The sequence below is a fragment of the Crocodylus siamensis genome, chromosome 5 (genome assembly GCF_052110815.1).
Source record: "Crocodylus siamensis isolate JL-2025a chromosome 5, ASM5211081v1, whole genome shotgun sequence".
Classification (NCBI taxonomy): Eukaryota; Metazoa; Chordata; order Crocodylia; family Crocodylidae; genus Crocodylus; species Crocodylus siamensis.
Window position 1 is genome coordinate 79,770,160 of NC_143399.1, and position 22,173 is coordinate 79,792,332.

The following is a 22,173-nucleotide window of genomic DNA, read 5'->3' on the forward strand; positions in this document are numbered from 1 at the left end:
TACTCCGTACCACTTCCTGCTCAGAGGTGCTCCCTCCCCCCCCAAATCTCCTGCCTGTCCCCTGTTGCATTCTCCATGGTTGGGAACAGGGAAGTTTCAGAGTCATCGGGGCTGAGCGGGGGCTGGGCTTAGCTGGGAAGGCAACAGAAACAACAGGGTGACTGTAGTTCCCCCCCACCCTGTCTAGAAGGGGAAACTCCAATCCCCAGCTGAGCCCAGCTGCTGTGCAGCAGGCAGGAATGGCTCTGGTTCTCTACCCTTGGGACAGCATGGAAAGGCAGGAGGGGAACAAAGAAGTGGGGAAGGGGCATTTCTTTGGGAAGGAAGGGGAAGGGAGAGAGTATTTTTCACCTGCTTTAGGAATTTTAAAAAGTCCCCAGTAGGATTGCACTGATACATAGGTCCCATATTGGATCGGCACCAATACAAGGAAAATTGACAGTATCAGCAGTCAGCTTTTTTTGACTGATGTGGCTGATAAATGTCCCATGTATGCACGCAGCTGCAGTGCAGCATGCAGGTAGCCAGGTGCACAGCCCAGCAGAGTGGAGAGCAGTTGGGTACAGCTGGTGAGTCTGAGGGAAGGGTGTGGGGGGGGCAGAACGAGACCCCAGTGGTAAGGGAGGGAGTGGGACTGGGGCTGGGACTGTGGCTAGAGAAGGGGCAGGTGCTGCCCAGCCAGAGCATGGGATGGAGCCATGAGCAGCTCGTTTGGGGGTCACGGGGAGGGGGTGGTGGCTCCCACCACTGCACTCACCCCAGGAGGGTATGAGGGGCATGAACTCCTAGATTTGTGCATGGGGTGAGCTGCTGCTGTGGGCTGGGGACAGTGCTGGGCCCAGTGGGTGGGTTGGGCCAGGGGTGTGCTTGGGGAGGGCGACGGCACCGCTGGGAGGGGGGTTGGGGAGCTACAGCAAATTTTGGGGTGGCTGAAGCCCCCTCCCCCCAGTAGTCCTCCCAGCACTGCTGCCATCCACCCTGAGCTCAGCCTGGCTCGGCCCCCTCTCCCAGTGCTGCTCCAGCCCCAGCCCACAGTGGCAGCCTGGCCTCACCCCACACACAGATCTGGGGGCACATGCCCCCCATGCCCTCCTGGGGTGTGTACAGTGGCAGGAGCCACCTCTCCCTTGCCCCCCTGGATGAGTCTCTCATGGATCTGTCCCGTGCTCCATCCTGTGCTCCACCCTGCCCCGGCTGTGCAGCCCCTGGTCCTGATCCAGCCCCACTCCCTCCCTTCACTACAGGGACCTCGGTCTGCCCCTCCATGCCCCTTCCTTCCCCCCCTTGCCACTTCCCCCATGACAGACTTACTAACCGAATCTGTATATCGGCCCATATGGTTCGTTAAATATTGGCCATTGGTATTAGCCCAAAAAATCTGTCAGTGCACCCCTAGTCCCCAGAGGCTTCTACAGTGCAGTCCAATTCAAAATGGGAGTAGAGCCACTTCACTGTACCCTCTCTGGATCTGTCTCTGCCTGAGGTTGTATCTGTGTGTATGGACACAGGTAACATGTAACTGCATCTACATGTTACACTTCAGGCACAATTAACCAGTTAATCACACCTTAAGTGGATACCTGGTCACACATGTAATCAACTAATATGTGATAAAAAGAGGAATAAGCTAAAGTTATTCCCCAAGATATGTGTAATAACTTTATAGATGCTTCCTATCATGCCATTAATTGAATATGTGACCAGAGGGGCCCCTGTGGCTGGGAGCTCTGAGCTTATGCTAGCTTCCAGTCCCACGTGGCTGGAAGCCCCATCAGCTGTCAGGACTCCCAGCCATGTGGATGTGCCATGTACCCCTTATAGCTGGAAGACTGCAGCTGAAGCATTGAGCATCCCCATGGCTGAAAGCCCACATCAGCTGAAATCTCACAGCTGCAGGGACACCTTCTGTGCCTGGGAGCCCTGTCAGCTGAGGAGGCTCTCAGCCACAGGAGTTTCTGTATACCTGTGCAGGAGGAGTTTCTACATGCCCAGGTTCCCTCTGCACCAGCAGAGCTAACACTAACACTAATTTGGAATCTCACAGTCACACTTCCTGCCATGTATGTGTGGCATAGCAGGAAGTGTGATAGGATCTGATGCATGATCCATACAATCACACCTTTACCTTCATATGTAGAGGAGCCCTTAAACCAGTTTAAACTGAAGGAAGACAGACATACAAGTTTGTTAAACCAGTTTGAAATCACCTGGAATGGTTCAGAAGTGTACCCAGAAAATTAAGTACACTTTTGAACTGGTTCACTGTGAAACATGTCAGTGTTGCATACAGACCCCAAGTGTTCTGTGATGGGTCTGCTCAGTATTCCAGGCATCCCACACTATGTAGCTCCTCCCTGCTTTCTCCCCACACTCTCCCCTTCCCAATGCTGTAACTGACCACTCTGGTACCACCTCTGTGGCCTGGGCTTGGGTGGGTGGCAACAGCACAGTGCCAGCTGAGCTGTCCCCGAACTACGAGGTGCTCATGTCGCTGCCTCTGGGTGTCCTGGTAATGAAATATATTTATTTACATTAATTCTTATGGGAAAATTGTTTTTGCTTAGCGCTCTTCAGCTTAATGCTTGGTTTTTCGGGAACCAATTAAGAGCACTAAGCAGGGGTTGCCTGTATTTGTTATAAATGAGTTCCATTGAACTGCTTGTTCAATAAAAGCTATCTCTCTAACAATGAGGTGTGACCTTCCTACTCAACCACAGCCCCTTATGACCGTTATGGGTGAGGGCCAGGACACCAGTGTTATGGCAGCATCACTTACTCCTTCCCTGGACTCATAAATGTCATGTACCAGGTCCTTGGTATCTGGTAGAGCACAGCCGTGGGAATGTGGTCCCCTATATTAGCCCAGGGAAGGCTAGGAGTAGTCGTAGGCAGCCCATGGGGCATGCAGGGACCTTGCAGTTGGGTGCTACCATCTCCAGGGCCATTAGGATTGTGGAGTACTAGCAAAGCAAGCTAACACTAAATATCCTTCCCTTCCCTAGTGGCACTAAATATCCTTCCCTTCCCTAGTGCTAGCAAAGCAAAGTGTCAGTAACTATCCCATCTGACTCATCTGTCCTCAGGGGAATTTAAAGTGGGACATGCCATGTTCTTTCTTGTGGGAATGGACAATGGGGACCACCCTGGAGACTTCTCCTGGGCCATTAAGAGGCATGGGGGTTCTAAGGTGGTCCCAGAGAAGACTTTTCCTCAGTAAAGTCTGTTATTTCTTTCTTCTGTGGCATGTAGATCTTGGACACACAGGGCATGTAGTGCAGCTTGAGGAGGCACCTTGTCAAGTGCCAGAGTCACAGAGCTTTGAGTTGCTATGCTGTGGCATTCCGGCTGGCAGACATACTCTAGCAGTATGGCAAGCATGGCCAAGTAGAAGATTCTCTGCTGTTAGAAAGTGAAAGGTAAGAAGATGGCAGGTGTCCGTGGTCTGTTCCTACTGGGAAGACAATGCCTGTGAAACTAACTGGCCCTCCTGAGGTTGAACTGACCAGACCTGCAATGGCTTAAACCAGGGGCGGGCAATTATTTTGGGCAGAGAGTTGCTTACTGAGTTTTGGCAAGCCATCGAGGGCTGCGTGACAGACAGCCAGGGACAGATAAATATAAATTTTATCAATTTTTAGGGGCCCCGCAGGCCAGATAGAATGGCCTGACAGGCCACATCTGGCCCACAAGCTGCATTTTGCCCACCCCTGGCCTAAACAGAAGCCTAAACTTGCCCATAAACTCTGTTGTTGCCATTTGGCTGTCTTCAGAAACCCCTGGGAGTTGCGGTCAAGTGGCATGCTGAAATGTCTAGCTCTGGAGTCAATTGCTGCTCATTATGAAAGGGGTTTAGTTGGGAGGGACCTGAACCTTTGTACAGTCTTGACATGGTTTGTATAATGTCTGTTCAAACCCATTAATATGCTTAAGCATTGACTCTTCTGTTTATGAAAAGATTTATTGTGCTTTGAAACATATTCTGGATTTTTTACTGAAGATAAGTAGATACTTTACGAGTTGATAGGAGTTCAGATACCTCCAAATTAGAAATCGAGTTACATTTTTATAGTTCGTCAGAATACTGATCCATTGGATGAAATGTCTCTCTAATCTTTAAAATGTTATGTATATAACATCTTGAAAATTAATTTTTTAGTCAAAATTATAGCATAAACTGGTTTTTGTAAGCTGTCAGCACCTAGCAATTAAACTGTTTTCTGTTAAATGCTTCATATAGAATTACATTTAAGCATGTAAACCTAATATGCATAAATAATAATTTTGTAGAATTTAGTCTTATTTATTTTGTCAACTAATTTTAAGCAAAAATCACTTATTATGCCAAATTGCTTAGAGTAGCAACATTATTTACATATGATGAAACAAATATCTCTGACTTCATTTCATGAATGTTGATTTAAATTTTAGATTCAAGAAAGAGTTCCAGACAATTAATCTACCCTAATCACTTGTTTAAAGATCATATGAAATCAGTGTATAATGAAATGTATACTTGAGGCCACCTTTTAGAATGAGTGTCTACCATAAATGCACTTTCAAAGCTTTAGTTCTCAAAGATTATGATAATCTTTTGAGTTCTCTTTTTTGGGACGCTATGTTATGAGCTTGTTAAAGACCAGGAAGCACTTCCCAAAGAATTAGTACTCTATAGTCTTTTTTCCTTTTTAGGTTTTCTTTGAAGTTTAAGTTTTCTAAAAGATACTGTTTGCATACGATGCCCTTTTACATCAACATGCAAGTTTTATCAGTATTTAATTTTAAAAACTTATACATTTCTTAGTCTCAGTAACACCAACAAAGCTTTTGTGATGTCGCTGGGAAAAATTGAGTGTGACACGTCTGCATGGCACAGTGTGGTGCTGTGAAGAAATACTGGAGCTAGCTTAGGTGGTGGAAGCAGTGTAGTGCAGCACTGCACATAGGCCAATTAGAATGAAAAGAAGGGTTACTTTACCCTGATGGAGCTCCAAGCTCACATTACTGCTCTAGTGCTAATACCTAAGGTAGCTCCTACTCTCCTAGCTTAGGTATCTCTGTATGGTACTGCATTGTGCCATGAAGATGCACCCACTCTAGCGATGTGTTGAGAGAGATGCTTTTGTGGCAATGGCACAGGATAGAGAATTAGATACAAATTCTCATTCAGATTTAGATTTCTTGTAAGATACTGAGCTAGGCTTTTGTGGTAGAATTTTTAGATCAGGGAGGAGCTACACAGTGTGGGATGCTTGGAGGACTGAGTAGACCTGTCACAGAACACTTGGTGTCTGTGTGTAGCACTGACATGTGGGCACAAGTAGCCTACTGCATGCTGCAGAAGGAATCTGGGGGAATTTCAGCACACCCTCTGGAGGGTAAGTGCACTTGGAGGGCAGATCCAGAATATGGTTATCCAAGTAGAATTTTTAGAAGTGCGTGGGTCAGGACAAATAGGAGGCATGAGAGTATTAAGGGTCAAAATGGGTTATTAGTAATGGAGTTTATTAGTGACAGGGATGATGGTCACATCCTCCACATGTGGTTTAGGAGTCCAGGAGTAAAGACTATTTTGAAGGAGCTTGAAGGATAATCTGGAAGGGGTGTGAGGAGGCATCGTGGTTCTGGGAAGATTAGCCACTGGGTCTTTTCAAAGCATTTTTGTGGAGCATCACTGGCATTTGACAAATCATGATGTCAGCATAGTAGCCCTTGGGTTGAACAGAACAGAGTAGTGCACCCTAAAAATTCTTTAAAAAGAAATTATAAAGAACAACAGATGCTTTCTGAGTGATTCAGGCAAACTTGTAAATTTGGGAACTTTTTTAATGGTATAATACACATTGGAGTGATGGTCCTGTATCACTTTCTTAGAGTCAATTGAAAACAGATTGTTTGTTTATTTGAGAAGATACTGTATAGATCAGCTTTGTCATTGTTTCTGTAATGGTTGGAGCTAAATGATTTTGAATTATGGTTCAGTTCCTTATCTCATTGTTAAAATATGATGGCATTAATATTTTGGCACAAGTTAAGCAGGTATTACTAATATTCATTTTTGTTTTTTTTAAAAAAGCTTTCTAACTTTATACAGTGGACTTCTAACCTACCCTTTTTTCCTAGTATTACCCAGAATCCTAACATGAAGGAACCATATTCTCTGAAAATGAAAAATAATTCCAAATCCCTTATAGGTAGGAGTGGAAAAACAGAATCTGTTTACACTGCAGAGCAATACACCCAAGCAGGGATACCTCTGAGCAACAGGAGACTTGAGTCTTGAGAGCAACTACTAGGGATGCTCTTGGAGCGGCCTTACTATCATATTTCTAGAGCAGCAATTCTCAAGCAGGGTGCCAGGACACGCAGGGGTGCCACATGATCCTTTAAAGGGTGCCAAAAGGTTTAAGGAAATCATCACTGATTCATCAGATAAGTTCAGGCCTAGGCTCAGTCCTTGCCTTCCCATTCCCCTGGCCCCAGGGTCTGGCTTCTATGCAAGGAGGTAAGCCCTATAATAAATTAGTTCTTGAACTGGGGGCTTTCCAGTTCACAAAAGTTATATTCAGGGTACTCCTCCATAAAAGGTGAAGAACCACTGTTCTAGAGTTTGCAAGGGGGAATAGGTGGGCTGGGCATGCTTAGGAGCATCCCTTCTGAGACACACTATCACTTAGTGTATATGTATGCCATGTCTTGGAATTCTGTAAGCAGTGCTGGTCTTCACAATTTAAAAACATGTTAATAAATATATAAAGGGGTGATTGAGAAAAGATGTAGTAAGAAACTGAAATAATTACATTTTACGCAAAAGGGCAACTGTCGTTTTCTTAATGTTTTTGCTAGGTGTTTTTGCCATCACTTAAATTATTAAAGACAATGTTAATATGCAATCTAACGTTTTCTCTTGTTTGTTTTAATGTATTCCTTGATTGTTTCAGAGCATATACTGAAGTTTGTATTGTGTCCTGGTAAAAGGCGTTTTAGTTGAGAGATTTACTTTTGGGATCCAATCGTCTCTGGTATCTTTTTATGAACTAACAGTAACTGGGATTGATTGTTGAACTTGATGAAAAGCTTTAAATGTGATGCTTTTTTTAATCCAAGGTTTTCTTATTTGAATAATTGCCATGGCCCAAATTCTATATAAAGTGCTGCACAGATGGATCCCCCTGAATTTAGTGGGATTTCATGCACTTGAGGAGTGCATATGATTCTCTTTGCACGATGAGGTCCTGTGTGTGTTTAAAGTATTACATGGGGGAACTGTCTCTTGAAGGGAAAACAATTCTCTTTATAAGTACAGTAGTATCTGGTAGCTCATTTTCTCATATTGGACAGTATCTTCAATATCTTTCCTACCTTTGTTGCTATCCGTTATCTGTTATCCATTAGTGTCATTGTTCCAGAGCTTCTTAAATTGATCTTTTGCTTTGTAGTAATAGTAAGTGTCTGCTTAATTTTAGGTTAAGTGGAAATATTTTGGGCCAAATTGATCCTGCATGTTGCTCCATTTATTTAGTCTTGTACCAGGAATGAGTGTGGTCCACTTATAGCAATAATGCCTTTAAAATAGAAAAAAAACTTTGGAAGTTTAGAGTGGTTATTTAGTGTTGAAATTTCTTTTCTTTGCATAGCCAACCTACAGTAAAGGAAATGTTGCGGACCATTTTATTTTTCTCTTGTTTATTGTTTAGTATCAGCGATGCAAACTATGGGACAGATTACATGAAGAGCACATCAATGCAGGACGTACTGTTCAGGTAAGAATGCTACAGAAGCTGCATGAATTTAATGGAGCTAAATAATTTATCTGTTGCTCACTGAGATGGGGGATTTTGATAGGGGTTGGTATGTGACAGGTATCTGTCATTTTAAAATAGGGGGTGTCCCAGGTAGGGATGTGAATAGTTAAGCAATTAATCATTTAACTGATAAGCCCAATGATAACTGGTTATAACTTACTGGTTATCATTTAGTGTGGGTGCAATCTGGCAGGGAAAGGGTGAGAGGGAAGCCACGCAGGAACCAGAAGGCAGCATGGGAGGGAGGAGTGAGGAGGAGGAGAAGTAGGCTCGATGGACCTTGATGCTGATGTTTGCAGCTTCCCTGCCACTTGCCATGAGCAGCCTGGTAGGGCTGTGTGATGCTTCGGTTGCTGATTTGATTTGGCCTGATTCGGTGGCTGAATCTCTGAATCCAAATCGAATCAAGAGACTCTTTAATCGGATATAGATACAGCTTTAAGTGTTTTTTTTTCTACGTACCTCAAGGTACCAGGAGGCTTGTGAATGCTGAGATGCTGGGGTGGATAGAGTATCCCACAGGGGGGTCCCCAGCACTCTCAGCAGTGGACCTGGAACTGGATCAGAAGTACTTCTGGTCCACTTCTGGGTTTGCCGCTGAGCACGCGAGGGACCCTCGCACTCCTGTGGGATGCTTTATCCACTGCAGCATCACAGCATTCACGAGGCATGCCTGGTACCTCGAGGTATGTAGAAAAAACATTTAAAGCTGTGTGTATGGCTGAATCTCTGATTCTCCAAATCAGCATCGAATTTTCAGGTTCAGACGAATCGAATTGGGACAGTGATCCGAATCAACTAATTGAATCACTGTCCCTGATTCGGGCTAAATCTGAATAGAATATGGCCTGTTTCACACACCTCTACAGCCTGGGCTCCAGGCAGGCCCCTGCTGCTCACAGCAGGGAGGCTGCAAGAGGCTGCACCAAGGTCAATGGAGTCTAGCTATTAATTACTAGCCCCCTTTTTCCCTGCTCTCTCCCACCAGCTGTTCTGTCCACAAAGAAAGCAGCTCAGCTTCCTCTCTGGGGAGTGTGGAAGTCAGAGGCCACAAGCGGCAAGGGGCCCAATCCTGAAAATTAAAAATTGAAAAAGATGTCCCCAAGTGGGCCAGGCCAGGGGTTGCCATACAGATTAATAGTTTAACCATTGCAATTACAAGTTAAATTGATATTTTTTAAATCGATGTTTACATCCCTAGCCCCAAAACATGGCTTCAGAAGCAAGTGTTGTCACTGCTTTGACTCCTTGTAACTTCAGAAAGAGCAACTCTGTTCAGCTATATGGTTTATTGGTCATAAACCTAGTCAAGGCATGTACAAAGTAAATTATATGCTGTGTACCGTGTTGAATCCCAGCAACAGAAGGAGTTGGTGACACTGAGAGCCAACAGCCACACAGGCTAGCAGGAGAGTTTGAGTGGAATTGGTTTTGGGGAGAAGAGAAAGAAACCTTGATTGCTTTAGGGTGAGGGTTTGAGCTTTGTGAATTGGATCTTGTTGCCATATTACAGTGCTGTATGGGGGCAGTGAGCTATGAAGAGTTGCTGAGTCGTTAATGCACATTAATAGGGAGCTGGGTTATCATAGGCCAGCCAGAGTCCTAGTAATGTAAAGAATAAGTGACACCACTGACATTACTTTCCGTTACTGTTTGTGTGTGTTCCTCTGTGGACTTGGTTCAGGTGGGGTTCTGACCTCCAGTTCTTCCTCCGAGGTTCTGGTCTTTGCAGGGAGTGTTGCCTTCATGTCTCTTCTAGTGAGCAAGTGGGGGAAGTACACCTGGTATGAGAGGTACTTGTTGGTGTATTCTCTCAGGAAAAATATAAAAGTCACTGAAAAAGCAAGTGATTAGACTGAGCTGTATCTCTGAACAAAAGGTCTTCATTGATATAGAGTACAAAAAGACCTCCAAGTTTGTGAAAGAGATTTAGCCAATGAAGAGTGCAAGGAAAGAGGAAGAAGCAGAACTGGATGCTCAGGACTGTGGAAGCCAGCAGTTGGTCACCTTTGGCAACAGACAGTGCTCCATCTCCCAGCTGTGATTGTTGAGAAGTACAGATGCAAAGGCTTGGCACCTTAGAGGCTCTTCCACCTTAGAGGCTGGGAGGAGGAAAGTCACTACTCCCAAGTGGAAGTGAAGGGATGTGGCAGCTGGCTATTCCCTTCTGTAGGGGATAGAGCAGGGGTGTGAAATTATTTGGGCTAGAGGGCGACTCAAATTTTGGCCCTCCAAAATTAACTTTAAGCGAGCTGTTGCTGGGGGTGCGGGGGGGGGGGGTGCAGTTAATCCTATTTGACCCTGGGCCTGTTTGTCCTGCACCTGCTGTTGAGGATACCAGACAGAGTGGGTAGGCAGGATCTCCATGGAGACTGGCTTGGGACCCCTGTGAGTAGGGTGCACTCAGCTGGGCAGATGGGATGGGGCATTGAGCAGGCAGGGAGTGGCGTCAGGGAGTGGGATGGGAGGGCAGGGACAGCTTTGTGGGTTCTGGGCACAGCAGAGCCGTGATCTGCTCCCCGTATGTCCCTGCGATGAGCACCAAATTCGTGGGAAGGGATGTATAGGAAATTAATCATGTCTCTGCCCTGGGCTCCAGCCCTGTTCCATCACCACCGTGTGATCCTGGCCAGGGCCTGGGCCCGCCTGCCCATCCCAGTTCTGGATGCCACTCCCCATCTTCCTGTGGCCCCATCCCCTCTGGCCATGTGCACTCTGCCCATGGGGGTTCCAGGTCAGTCTCCATGGAGACCTCACCTGCTCCGCCCAGTACTCCTGGCTGTGGGTGTGGAGCAGATGGGCTAGGGTGCCCAGGCAGTGGGGTTGGGGCTGGCAGGGATGATGGAGACACTGGCAGTGGCAGCCAGACAGAGGGAGCTGCTGCCACAGGGGCTACCAGGAAGCTGAGTCCAGCCACTGAGCTGTCCCTCCCCCGCTGGATGCCTGGGGAACAACAGGATCAGCTGCACACACCATGGCCTGGGCTGCCCCTTGTATCTGGGTCAGGCATGGCTGAGTGGACCTGCCACGGGGCTGGATAGAATTCCTTGGCAGGCTGGATCTGGCTCGCAGGCTGTATTTTGTCCGCCTCTGGGACAGAGGCATCCATCTGCCGACCTGACCCATTGTCTCCAGAGTTCTGTTGCTTCTAGGCATCAGAATCCAAGATATTATGGAAAGGTTGTCAAGGTTCATCTGGTCTCTGACTACTACCCTATCCATGTAGGCACTAAAGACACTGCCAGCTGTGAGCTTGAGCAATTCAAAAGTGACTACAAAGCTTTGCGTGCAAAGGTGAAAGGGACAGGTTCATCAGCCTTTCCAGTCAAGAGGCAGATCCAGGGATGGGTGTGTGGAGTTAGGTTGCACCTCCCTTCGGCTGTGTGGCAGGCACAGTGTGCTCTCTGAACTCATTGACTTGCTGATGCAGCTCATGCCCTGAAACTCAGGGGATAAACTTGTAGTTCACACTGAGTGTCTTTTGGTGCGTTGGTCTGGACTGAATGGTATCATTGGGCCAAGCTGTGCCTGAGGCTGGCAGGGAGAGGGCTCACTTTCAAATATGGCTACCTAAATTCCCAGATTATTAATGTGAATGTTCAAATCTAATTTTAGATATATAAATTCCCATTTTGTTTGTGTATATGCCAAATAACCTATTGCACGTTATGAACCACTGGCTTAGATAACTAGACTGCAGGCTCAGGTGATGTTAATAGGACTTAAGGACCAGACAATCATAAAGTCATTGCAGGACTGCTGGCAAACCTCTTTGAGAATTTGTCCTACTCAGGAGAGGTCCCAAAAGACTGGAAGAGGGCCAGTGTTGTGCCCAACTTCAAGAAGGGGAGGAGAGAACCTGAGGAACTACAGGCTGATCAGCCTGACCCTTAATCCCAGGAAAAATCCTCAATAAATTTCCCAAGGAGTCCATATGCAATAAGCTAGTAGAAGGCAAAATTCTGAATGACAGCTAGCATGGTTTTGTTGTGGGTAGGTCATATCTGACTAACCTCATCTTCTACGACCAGGTTACTCACTGCCTGGATAAGGGAAATGAGGTCAGTGTCATTTACTTGGACTTCAGGTAGGCCTTTGACTTGGTATCCTGTGATGCTCTCAAGGTAAAACTAGGGGACTATCGGCTCACCAATTCAACGGTCAGATGGGTGGGAAACTGGCTGTGGGGTCATACCCAGAGAGTACTAATAGACAGACCTGTGTCAGCCTCGCAGAAGGTAGCCAGTCAGGTCCCTCAGGGTTTGGTACTTGCACCAGTACTTTTCAATATCTTCATCAATGATCTAGATGTGGGGGTGAAAAGCACACTGGGCAAGTTCGACAATGACACTAAGTTCTGGGGAAGTGCGGCCATGTGTCAGGGTAGGTTGGTGATCCAGGCAGACCTAGACAGATTAGTTAGATGGGAGACCAGAACCAGATGCTGTTCAACACTGAGAAGTGTAAAGTGCCCCATCAGGGGAGGAAAAATCTGCAACAAACCTACAGGCTTGATGGTGCTACGTTAGCTAGCACCATGTCCGAAAGGGACTTGAGGGTCATAATTGACCATAAAATGAACATGAGCCACCAGTGTGATGCTACAGTTAGCAGAGCAAACAATATGCTGGCATGCATCAACTGATACATCTCAAGCAAAACTAAGGAAGTTATTCTCCTGTTCTCCTTGGCATTGGTGAGGCTGCAGCTGGAGTCCTGCATCCAGTTCTGGGTGCCACACTTCAAGAAGGATGTGGGGAATCTTGAGAGAGTCCATAGAAGAGCCACTTGTATGATTAGAGGTCTGAAGAGCAAGCCATATGAGGAAAGGCTGACAGATATGGGGCTGTTCAGCCTAGAAAAGAGAAGAATTTGTGGGGATTTGGTGTCAGCTTATAAATATATCAGGGGAGAGAATGAGGGGCTAGGTGAACAACTATTCACCCAAGCACCTCAGGGGAAAACCAGGAGCAATGGTCATAAACGCCTAGAAGAAGGTTTCAGACTGGGAAAAACTTCTTTGCAGTTCATATGACCAGACTCTGGAATAGACTCCCAGTGTGGGTGGTACAGGCATCTACCCTGAAGATCTTCAAAAGGAGACTGGACGCACACCTTGCTGGGTTTATTTGACCCCAACAGTCTTTCCTGCCCAGAGCAGGGGGGCTGGACCTGATGATCTCATGAGGTCCCTTCCAGTCCTAAACTTCTGTGAATCTGTGACTGTCATGATGGAAAAAATGATACACAGTAAAGTATATGTGAAAGATCACAGTCTATGATACTACTGCTAATACAGACCCCAAGAAAATTTACTGGTAGAGAAAAACAGTCAGAACTTATTTTAATTCACTATTCTGATACTACAAACATATCTGTTATAATGGATTATGGTTCCTCATGGGAAATAAAACCAGACTCAAACCCAGAAAATATCAGAAATAAAGATTAATCCCAAATGCACAATGGCATTGAACAAAGTTTAAAATTCTGTGGGTTTGATATTGGAGACTATGGCTGAGTTTGGTTGATTTGCTCAGGGATGGAAAGCATTAGTGTATCTGTAGTGTAGGTGTGTGAAGCCTTGTTTGTACAGACAATGAATTTGCATCATTATGCTTTTCTATATCTAAAAAAAGATAATTTAGGCTCAAGTCTTTGTATGCCTCCAAATTTTCTTCCCAAGATAGTTGCAAAATGAGACCCTATGTTAGAACAGCAATATTGTTCCACATTCAGTGCTAATATTTAATGTTAGGGCTAAGCAGAAGGGGTACCATTTTCATTTAAAGTGATCTCAATATTCTGATTTATTTTAAATGTAATTCTTTTATGCTGCCACATCTCAATGCAGAAAGAATAAGTTATGCATTATGCAGAATATATATTGATATCAAGTCTGCAGAGTAAGTATTGGGTCCATACAAGCACAGAGTAGACTAGATCTTTGTTTTAACTAAATAGTTAGGAGTCTAGAGCACTTGATAATAAATTATATGACTTATAGAATGTGTTTGCTGTAAGCTGTTTAAATGTTTACCAACGGACTTGTATTCTGTTTGTTTGCAAAGAAATAAGATTAATTATTTTGATATCAAATGTTCTCTGCAGCACACACTGCTCTCAGAATTAGATGTTGTAAAAATACATTAGGAATCCCTAAGTCAATATTGACCCAAGGCATCCGCCACAGGTTTTAGACAAATATATGCACAGCCACTCTACATTTAATCCATGTGCACATAATTAGGCATTTTTCTGAATTTTAAATTTACACAGAATAATTGCTTTAGTTAGATTTTTGATGGCCAAAAATAAAATAAAGGTATAGAAGAGTATAAAGGCATACCTCATATTCCTGGTAAACTAGATGTTATATAAGAAAACTTTAAAAAATAAATGGTCAGGGACAAACTGAAGAATTTGGTAAATGTTATTTTGCAAAAAATTATGCCATTCCTTTCAATGTGATCAGTTTCCAAAGCATTTATATATTTTGTCCTTCTAACATACTGTGTGCATTCCAAATGGTACTAGATACAGCATAAATGTCTTGCTATGTTTTTGTTGAGGATTTTGCTGAGATGTTTTGAACTCAACAGCTTTCTAACACATTTCAAGCTTTAAGGAGACTCCAAGGGAACAATATAACACCATGATGTTATGGCAACAGACAAATGAAGGTGCTACTTGAGCCACCAGCAGTAATATTTTTGAAGTCATGGATTACAGACAAGATTGCAGAGGACTGATGAAATCTAGCTTAGTGCCCAGTTTTGAAAAGAGGGAAATGAATACCTGGTAAATTACCGATTAGTCAGCCTGTCTTCAGTTTGGGAGGTTACTAAAGAATATTATACAAATATAAGTTACTACCATTAGCGGGGGAAAAGAAACAACCAAATACTGAATAAGGGATAACTGGCCGGGCAGGCAGTAACAAGATGGATCTGGGGATGATGGTGGATCACAAACTCAACACAAGCAGGTAATGTTATGCTGTTGAGAGAAGAGGGAAAAGAAAGGTATATTACAAATACAGTTTGTAAGACAGGAGGTGATCTTGCCATCCTACTTGGTGCCTTTTAGGCCTCGACTGGAGTATTGTGTCTAATTCTAGGCATTGTATTTTAAGAAGGACATAGAGAAACTGGAAAAGATCCAGATATGAGTGATGAGGCAAAGATTGGAATACAAGTTATACAAGGACAGGTTGAAAGAACTGTTAAGTGTTATTTTGCATTTTGGTGTCGCAGTCATATATACAGTTTTGTCCTTGACGGCAAAACCTGCCCGATGTTCATGGTGTTCTTGCTTATTTTTTCCATGCCAGAAGAAGTGTAATGTATCTTGTACAGAGAGCTTGGAAGTCTGATTCAGAGCAACCAGTTCTACTGATATTTTTCTAACTCTTAGTCAATGATGGTCTAAATCAGGGTGCAGCAACATTTTGGAACTGGGGGCCTCTTTAATAGAACTTGACTCTAAGTGTTGACTGCTTCCAACCCAGCCAGAGTTGGAGCCATACCTAGGCCATAAGTTGCTAACCCCAGTCTAAATTATTTGGCACATCAGTGCTGATTGTCCTCATGTTTGAATGGGAAAGCTTGAAAATAGATCATAATCCAAGTAATAAAAAATGGGGCAAGAAATTCTTAGCCCAGTTTTTCTCAGGTCATCTTAAATTTAAAGTAAACAAGATTAAGTCTTTCAAACATTTGAAAGACTGCCATAAAGAGGAGGAGAACAAGTGTTCTACTTGGTAATAGATGGCAAGGTATGAAGAAATGGATTTAAACTGCAGCGGAGCAGATGTAAATGAAATGTCAAGAAAAATATCCTCATGGTCAGAAGAGTAAAAGTGGAAAAAACGGCCCAGGGAAGTTGTGGAATCTTTTTCTCAGAGATTTTTCAGTCAGAGATTGAGTAGGCATCTGTCTAAAACATCAGTGCTCAAGGTTTTGGCTCTGTGGGCTAAATGAGTGGTATGTATCCACTCATTTAGCCCACAAGCTGGATTGAGCTTCATCCACAAGGTTTGGGCCTTGGGGAGCCTGATACCTTCTCCTTCCTTCCTTGTGCTCTGGGACCGGGCCTCAGGGACCTGGTGCTCTTCTTTCTTGGCATCCCCCATTGGAATTGAGCCCTGGGGCCCAGCAGTACAGTTGCCCAGCCATGTACGCTGTGGGCATGCCTACACATTTATTAATGCGCCATAATTATGGTGCATAAAATTTAGTACCTATAATCACAGGTACTAACTTAATATGCCATAATTGGTATTACTGTGCATTTGTGCTACCACATGATTTTTAAGTGATGCTAATGCACAGTAGACTACTTCTATTGCGCACTAGCATGGTTTTTTTGTGTTGCGTTAACATGCAGTAGAATTAGTCTACTGCACTGTTATAACATCTCATGTAGATGTGCCTTATGATTGGGTGCCTGATCCAGTGCAGAGGGCCTGGGGCTCCCCAATGCTCCAGGAATGTGGTATTAGGGGAGTAGTGCCACCATTCCCTCCACCACCAAATTTTCAGGCCCATGGACTGGGGCTGAACACCTCTGGTTTAGGTTAATTTAAGAACAGAGCATTTTGTAGTGGGGGAGAAGATAGATGTTGGAGTAGAGGATCCTTGAGGTCCTTTCCAAACCTAAGTTTAGGTGACTGCACCTTAGTTGGAGGGGAAAAAAAAATTAGAGGTACCACGGAGTATGTAAGATGGTGAATAAAAATGAAAAAAAAAATGTCAAAAAAGAAGAGGCTCACCCCAGTCCATTTTCAGGGTAGACTTGTGCAACTGGAATGTTCTGCTTAACAAACCTTTACAAAAGGGGAAGCTTATTCTGAAATTTCATCCTTCCTACCCCCCCCCACAAAAATCCCCCCCAAACAAACAGACCCCTCTTTATATCTGAGATGCATTCCTTTACAGTGCAGCTCTAATCTAAAAAGTAACGTGAAAAAATGTACAGTATATTATATTCTCTCTCTCTCATTTCCAGCTCAACTCGGCATTCAAGTAAAACTGCTCTTTGTTAGCTATGCAGTCTCAAACCAATCACATTCTCATGCATCTTTAATGTTAATAAATATTCTCCAGACAAAAGTATTTCATCTGGTATAACTTAATAAAGGTAGTAAAAGTAATACAGTGGTAATGTCTTCTTCTTTGAAAGAAGTGTGCATTATTTTTCATAGAAATCAGAGAAGTAGGGATGGAAGGGACCTCCATAGGTCATCTAGTCCAACTCCCTGCCTGAGACAGAATCATTCCTATCTAAACCATCTTAAACAAATCGATAATCTAACTTCTTAATAAAAATTACCATCAGCCCTTGCACAACATAAGACATGACATCCTAACCTGCCACAGATAAAGCAAGGGGACCATGGCAGCCAACTTCCTGCTTCTGTAGGTTATAAAGAGACCCCCAAAAGATACGATTTAGTCTGTAGAAAATTTATTTTGCAATAAAACTTGTACAACTTTTTTAACCATTTATTTTAAATATTGGAATAGTTTTTAAAATTTGTGTATGTAGAGGGTGAGATTTTCAAAAATTTACACTTTTGGCCAGCTCTCGCAATAATAATACTTCCTTTTAATTTCAGGGCATAGGCCAATGCTAAACAATTTTGAGACTCTTTGAGATAATTAGATTATGTATATGATTCACTGTATTTTCACTGAAATAAGGCTAGTTTCAAGTAGTACTATAGAGAAGTAGGGCTGAAAGGGACCTTTCAAAGTCTTCTAGTCCAGCCCTCTGCTCAAACCATCCAGCTAAGTATGTGTCCAATCAGCTTTTGAAAATGTCCAGGGGTCCAGATTCCATAGATTTTCTAGGTGGCTTGTTCCAATGCTTGCCCACCCTCATAGTCAGAAAGTTCCTCCAAATCTTCAACCTAAACTTTCTGTCTTGCAGCTCAAGGTCATTGCTGTAAATGTTTTTTCTACATACCTTGTGGTAGAGGGCACAGCTTGTGAATGCTGAGATGCTGGAACACATGGAACATCCCACAGGAGTGCGGGGGGGCCCTCCATGTGCTCGGTGGAGCACCCAAAGTGGACCTCCCTGGGTTGACCATTGGCTGCAGGGGAACCCCAGGTGTCCTGAGTTGGCAGTCGGCTGCAGGGGGACCCTGGGTGTCACCCCAGACCCAGGAGGCCTAGTTGCCAAACTGGGGCAGGGGGGAAGGTGCAGAGGGAGGCCCCCAACACACTCCCTGGTGGAACCGGAAGTGCTTCTGGTCCACTTCCAGTTCTGCTGCCGAGCATGCTGGGAAGCCTCCTGTGCTCCTGTGGGAAGCTCCATATGCCCCAGCATCATAGTGTTCACGAGCCCCTGCTACCTAGAGGCAGAGCTGACCTGAGCGGGGTGTGGGGCATGGGGCAAATCAGCCCATGTGGGGCCCCACCCCAGCTTCGATCCCATGGCTCCAGACTCAAAGAAGATGGTGGTGGCAGCATCAGCAGTGAGGGGAGGGGGTGGGTAGTGAGTGGCTGGATGCGGAGCCACCGCTCCACCCAGTTTTGCGCCACTGCTGCTCTGCCCCACTCCACAGGGCCCCACAAAGCATGGGGCTTGGGGCGGTCCCAGGACAGCCCTGCCTAGAGGTATGTAGAAAAAATGTTTAAAGCTGTGTCTATGTCTAAATCTCTCAAATTGATTTGGAGGCTTCCAATTCAATTTGGAAAGATTAAAGGTTCCTCTCATTTGATTTGGATTTGCACATTTGGCCACTGAATTGTACTGAATCGAAACAGAAACTGAAGCTTCGCACAGCCCTACTATTGATATATCCTCCCTCAGTATTCTCCTTTCTAGACTAAATAATCATAATTCTTTCAGCCTTTCCTTGTAAGTCTTGCTTCCTAGGCCCCTGGTAATTTTTGTTGCTTTGCATTGGACTCTCCAATCTGTTCACATCCTCTTGAAGTGTGTAAATCAAAACTGTGCACAGGACTCCAGAGGAAGCTTCACCAGTGGTAAACTGAGCCCAAGAGTCACTTCCCTTGATTGGACAGTGACACTTCCATTCATACAGCTCAATATGCTCTTGGTTTTCTTTGCAACAAGAGCACAATGAAGGCTCATGTTCAGCTTAAGTCTACTGCAATCCTCAAGTTCTTCTCTTCGGTACTATTGCCTACCTACTCGTTCCCCAGTCTGTATTTATGCACGCAATTATTCTGTCTTAAGTGCAGGGCTTTGCATTTGTCTTTGTTGCATTTTATCTGATTGATTGCGGACCACTTCTCCAGTCTATCTGGGTCATTCTGGACCCTAGCCTTGTCCTCCAGCGTGTCTGTGATTCCACAAAACTTGGTGTTATCTACAAATTTGCTAAGCATCCTTTCATTCAAGTGGTTGCACTTAGTCCTGTCATCTCAGTCATTAATAAAGATGTTGAACGGTAATAGACCTAGGATAGACCCTTGGGTAACCCCACTTGATATGTCCGCCCAGCTAGGCTTTGAGCCATGGATGACGGCTCATGGAGTACAAAGGATACAATAATCTAACTGACCATCTTACAGTATTTTCATCTACTCTATTTTTTTAGCGTGTTAATGAGAATGTCATATGAGACTATGTCAAAGGCTTTGTTAAAGTCAGGGTATATCACATGTAGTGCTCTTCCCTTATCCACAGAGCCTGTCACCTTGTCACAGAAGGACATCAGCTATGATTTGCTCTTGGTGAATTTGTGCTAGCTCTTCCTGATCACCTTGTTCTCTTCTAGATGCTTCACAATAGAGTTCTTGAGGACCTGCTCCATGATATTTCCAGATACTGAGGTCAGGTTGATTGGTCTGTAATTTCCTGGATCCTCCTTCCTCCCTTTCTTAAAAGACAGGCACTGTATTTGTCCTTTTTGAATCATCCGGGACCTCGTCCAACCTCCATGAATTCTCAAAGAGGATAGCTAATGGCTCTGAAATTTTCAAGGCGCTCATGGTGAGGGAGGGAATGGGGCAGGGCTAAGGATAGGCACTGTCCAGCCGGGGAGGAGCAGGACGCAGGGCAAAGCCATGGGAGGCTGATCTGGGGGTGTGGGAGGGTGAGGAGGGGGGGTGGCTCCTGCCGCTACTCACAGTCCTGGGGGAGGCATTGGGGCATGTGCCCCCCTGGATTTGTGCACATGTGCACCTCTTCCTGCCCCCCAGATGTGCCGCCTGCGGCACCATCTCATGGCGCCCCCTGGCTGGCCAGGTCCTGTCCCTGTCCCTCTCTCTCCCTTACTGTGGCAGCCTCGATCTACGCCTCTTCCTCTCCACAGACTTACCAACTGGATGCCGCCCTCCAAGATGCCAGGCTGCATATCGGCTTATTAGATCGGTATTGGCCAATATGGCTGGTTAGTAATTGGGCATCAGTATTGGCCAAAAAAATCTTTATCTGTGGACCCCTATTTTAAGCCTTCCTCACTAGGTTAGCAGGCCTTTATGCAAAGACATTTTTCTTATTCTTGGTCACGTGGACCCCATTTCTTCCTAGCAGTCCATCTTAGAACACCACCCTATGGTCAAAGAAGCTAAAACCCTAGTGGTGACAACATCTGTGTAGCCATAAGCTGATCTCTAGGATGCATCTGCTTCTAGCTGGACTTTTACCTTTGAACAGTTTATCAAAATTGCAGAAGAGTCCACTATGACTATACTCTATGAGCATGTGTGTGGTGCAGCCTGTCCCTGTCAGGGCTTTGCTTCTAGATCCAGCATTTTGAGGTCTTTTGTAACAGGTGTCCACATTGGATTTAATCCCCCTTCCAGTCCCTTGTCATAGTCTGAGGTCAGGTCTGGGATACTGAGCCCTACTAATCTTTTGCTCCAGTCATTTTTAGTTCTGCTACTCTATATTGTTTTTCTTTGTGAGTGTTGTATAAGCATGGTGTTTGCTTAAATGCTGTACAGAAAATGTAATACACAACACTGCAAGATGTGATGCATGTAATTAAGATTGTAGAAAAATTGTATGATCTGCTATTCTGTTACTTGAGACATGGTGACTTACAATGTAATACAATTATCTGGATAGAAGAATAGTTAGTGCTGGCTATATAGCATTAATTTCAGTATTTCTAGAATTTTGCCTAGCTCTGTAACCACAATACTCTTTGAATGTATCCTGGGGCTTTTAATGGAGCCTATTGGGTTCTTTGATTCCTCACTTTAGCAGGAAGTTTAAAAGCCCTGCCTAGAGTGGAGCAGGTAAGTACCCCCTGCCCTAGGGGATGCAGGCATAGGCATGCTGTATTCCTGCCCCCACAGTTTGGTATGGAATGCAGGGTGCCTCTGCTGCAGGGGCTTCTCCCTGCCTGTCATGGCTCTCCTGAGCCCTGTTTTGATTTGCTGCCATGTGGGAGCAGAAAGGAATTTCCTCCTTCGCCTTCTCTGTGCAGAGGGGCAGAACAGGGCTCAGGAGATCTGGGTCGGGTGTGGGGAAGCACCAGGGGCACCCTGCATCCCATGCCTGGCTAGGGTTAGGCATCTGGCACAGGTCTTCTGAGCCTTGCTCTGCCCCACCACACAGAAGAGGGGAGGGGGAATATCCCCTCATGGCAGCAAAGCAAAGCAGGGCTCAGGAAGAGCCTTGCCCCTGCCCCACCCCTGGCTATGGGGGCAGACCTCTCCCCCCATCCCTAGCCTCACTCAACTAGCTCCACATCCAGCCATCTAAGCAAAGCCCTGGCTGGGATAATGTGGCACTCAGTAACAGCTGTTGTTTAATAAAGTTTATTTCTTACGATTTCATTAGGAATTCTAAGTGGTAAGCTTTACTTAAAAGTCGTTTGATAAGTGGTGAACTTTACTTTCTTAACAGCTGAAGAAGTGCCTATGTGCTGCTGTTCAATAGCAGTCAGCCCCATGGCAGGCTCCCCCAGCAAATCAGAGGCATATGAGCCTGTCCTGAAAAATGTCTGAAATTGGCTCCAGCAAGCCTGCAGAGAGCCTACTTTCCCCCCAACCCTCCTGCTGAAGCCTGAATTACAGCGGTCCTTACATATACTTAGTGTACTTTTACTTATTAGTATTGGATTTTCTTTGCGTCCCTCGATTATTTTTTAAGGGTTTTTTTGACAAAGCAGGTACAGCATGATTGTCACAAACCCAGCCCAGGGGTATCCCCAGATTTCTCCCCAAGGTTTTCCATAGTATACACCTTATTCCCACAAGCATCAGGTATACTGCCATTATATTAGATCAGACAGCTGCAGTATGGGAACATTCTGCTAGCTCCAAGTTGTTTCCCTTTGGGTTATGAAAGAATTTTACGTCCCATTTTCTGTAGAATGGGCTAATCGGGGGGAGGGGGGGGTATTGCCCTGAGGTCAGACTTTAGCACAGTCAATTAGGAG

At 44.9% G+C, this 22,173-nt stretch overlaps 1 protein-coding gene across 4 annotated transcripts in view; it reads left to right on the forward strand.

Annotated features, from left to right (window-relative positions):
• Nucleotides 1-22,173, forward strand: part of STX17 (syntaxin 17) — a 74,592-nt gene that overhangs the window by 22,781 nt on the left and 29,638 nt on the right. For all 4 annotated transcript variants that reach the window (XM_090049456.1, XM_090049455.1, XM_090049458.1 and 1 more), the window contains one exon: nucleotides 7,695-7,760. In XM_090049456.1, coding sequence (XP_089905582.1) covers nucleotides 7,695-7,760 — 66 coding nt within the window. The remainder of the gene's footprint in view (nucleotides 1-7,694; nucleotides 7,761-22,173) is intronic.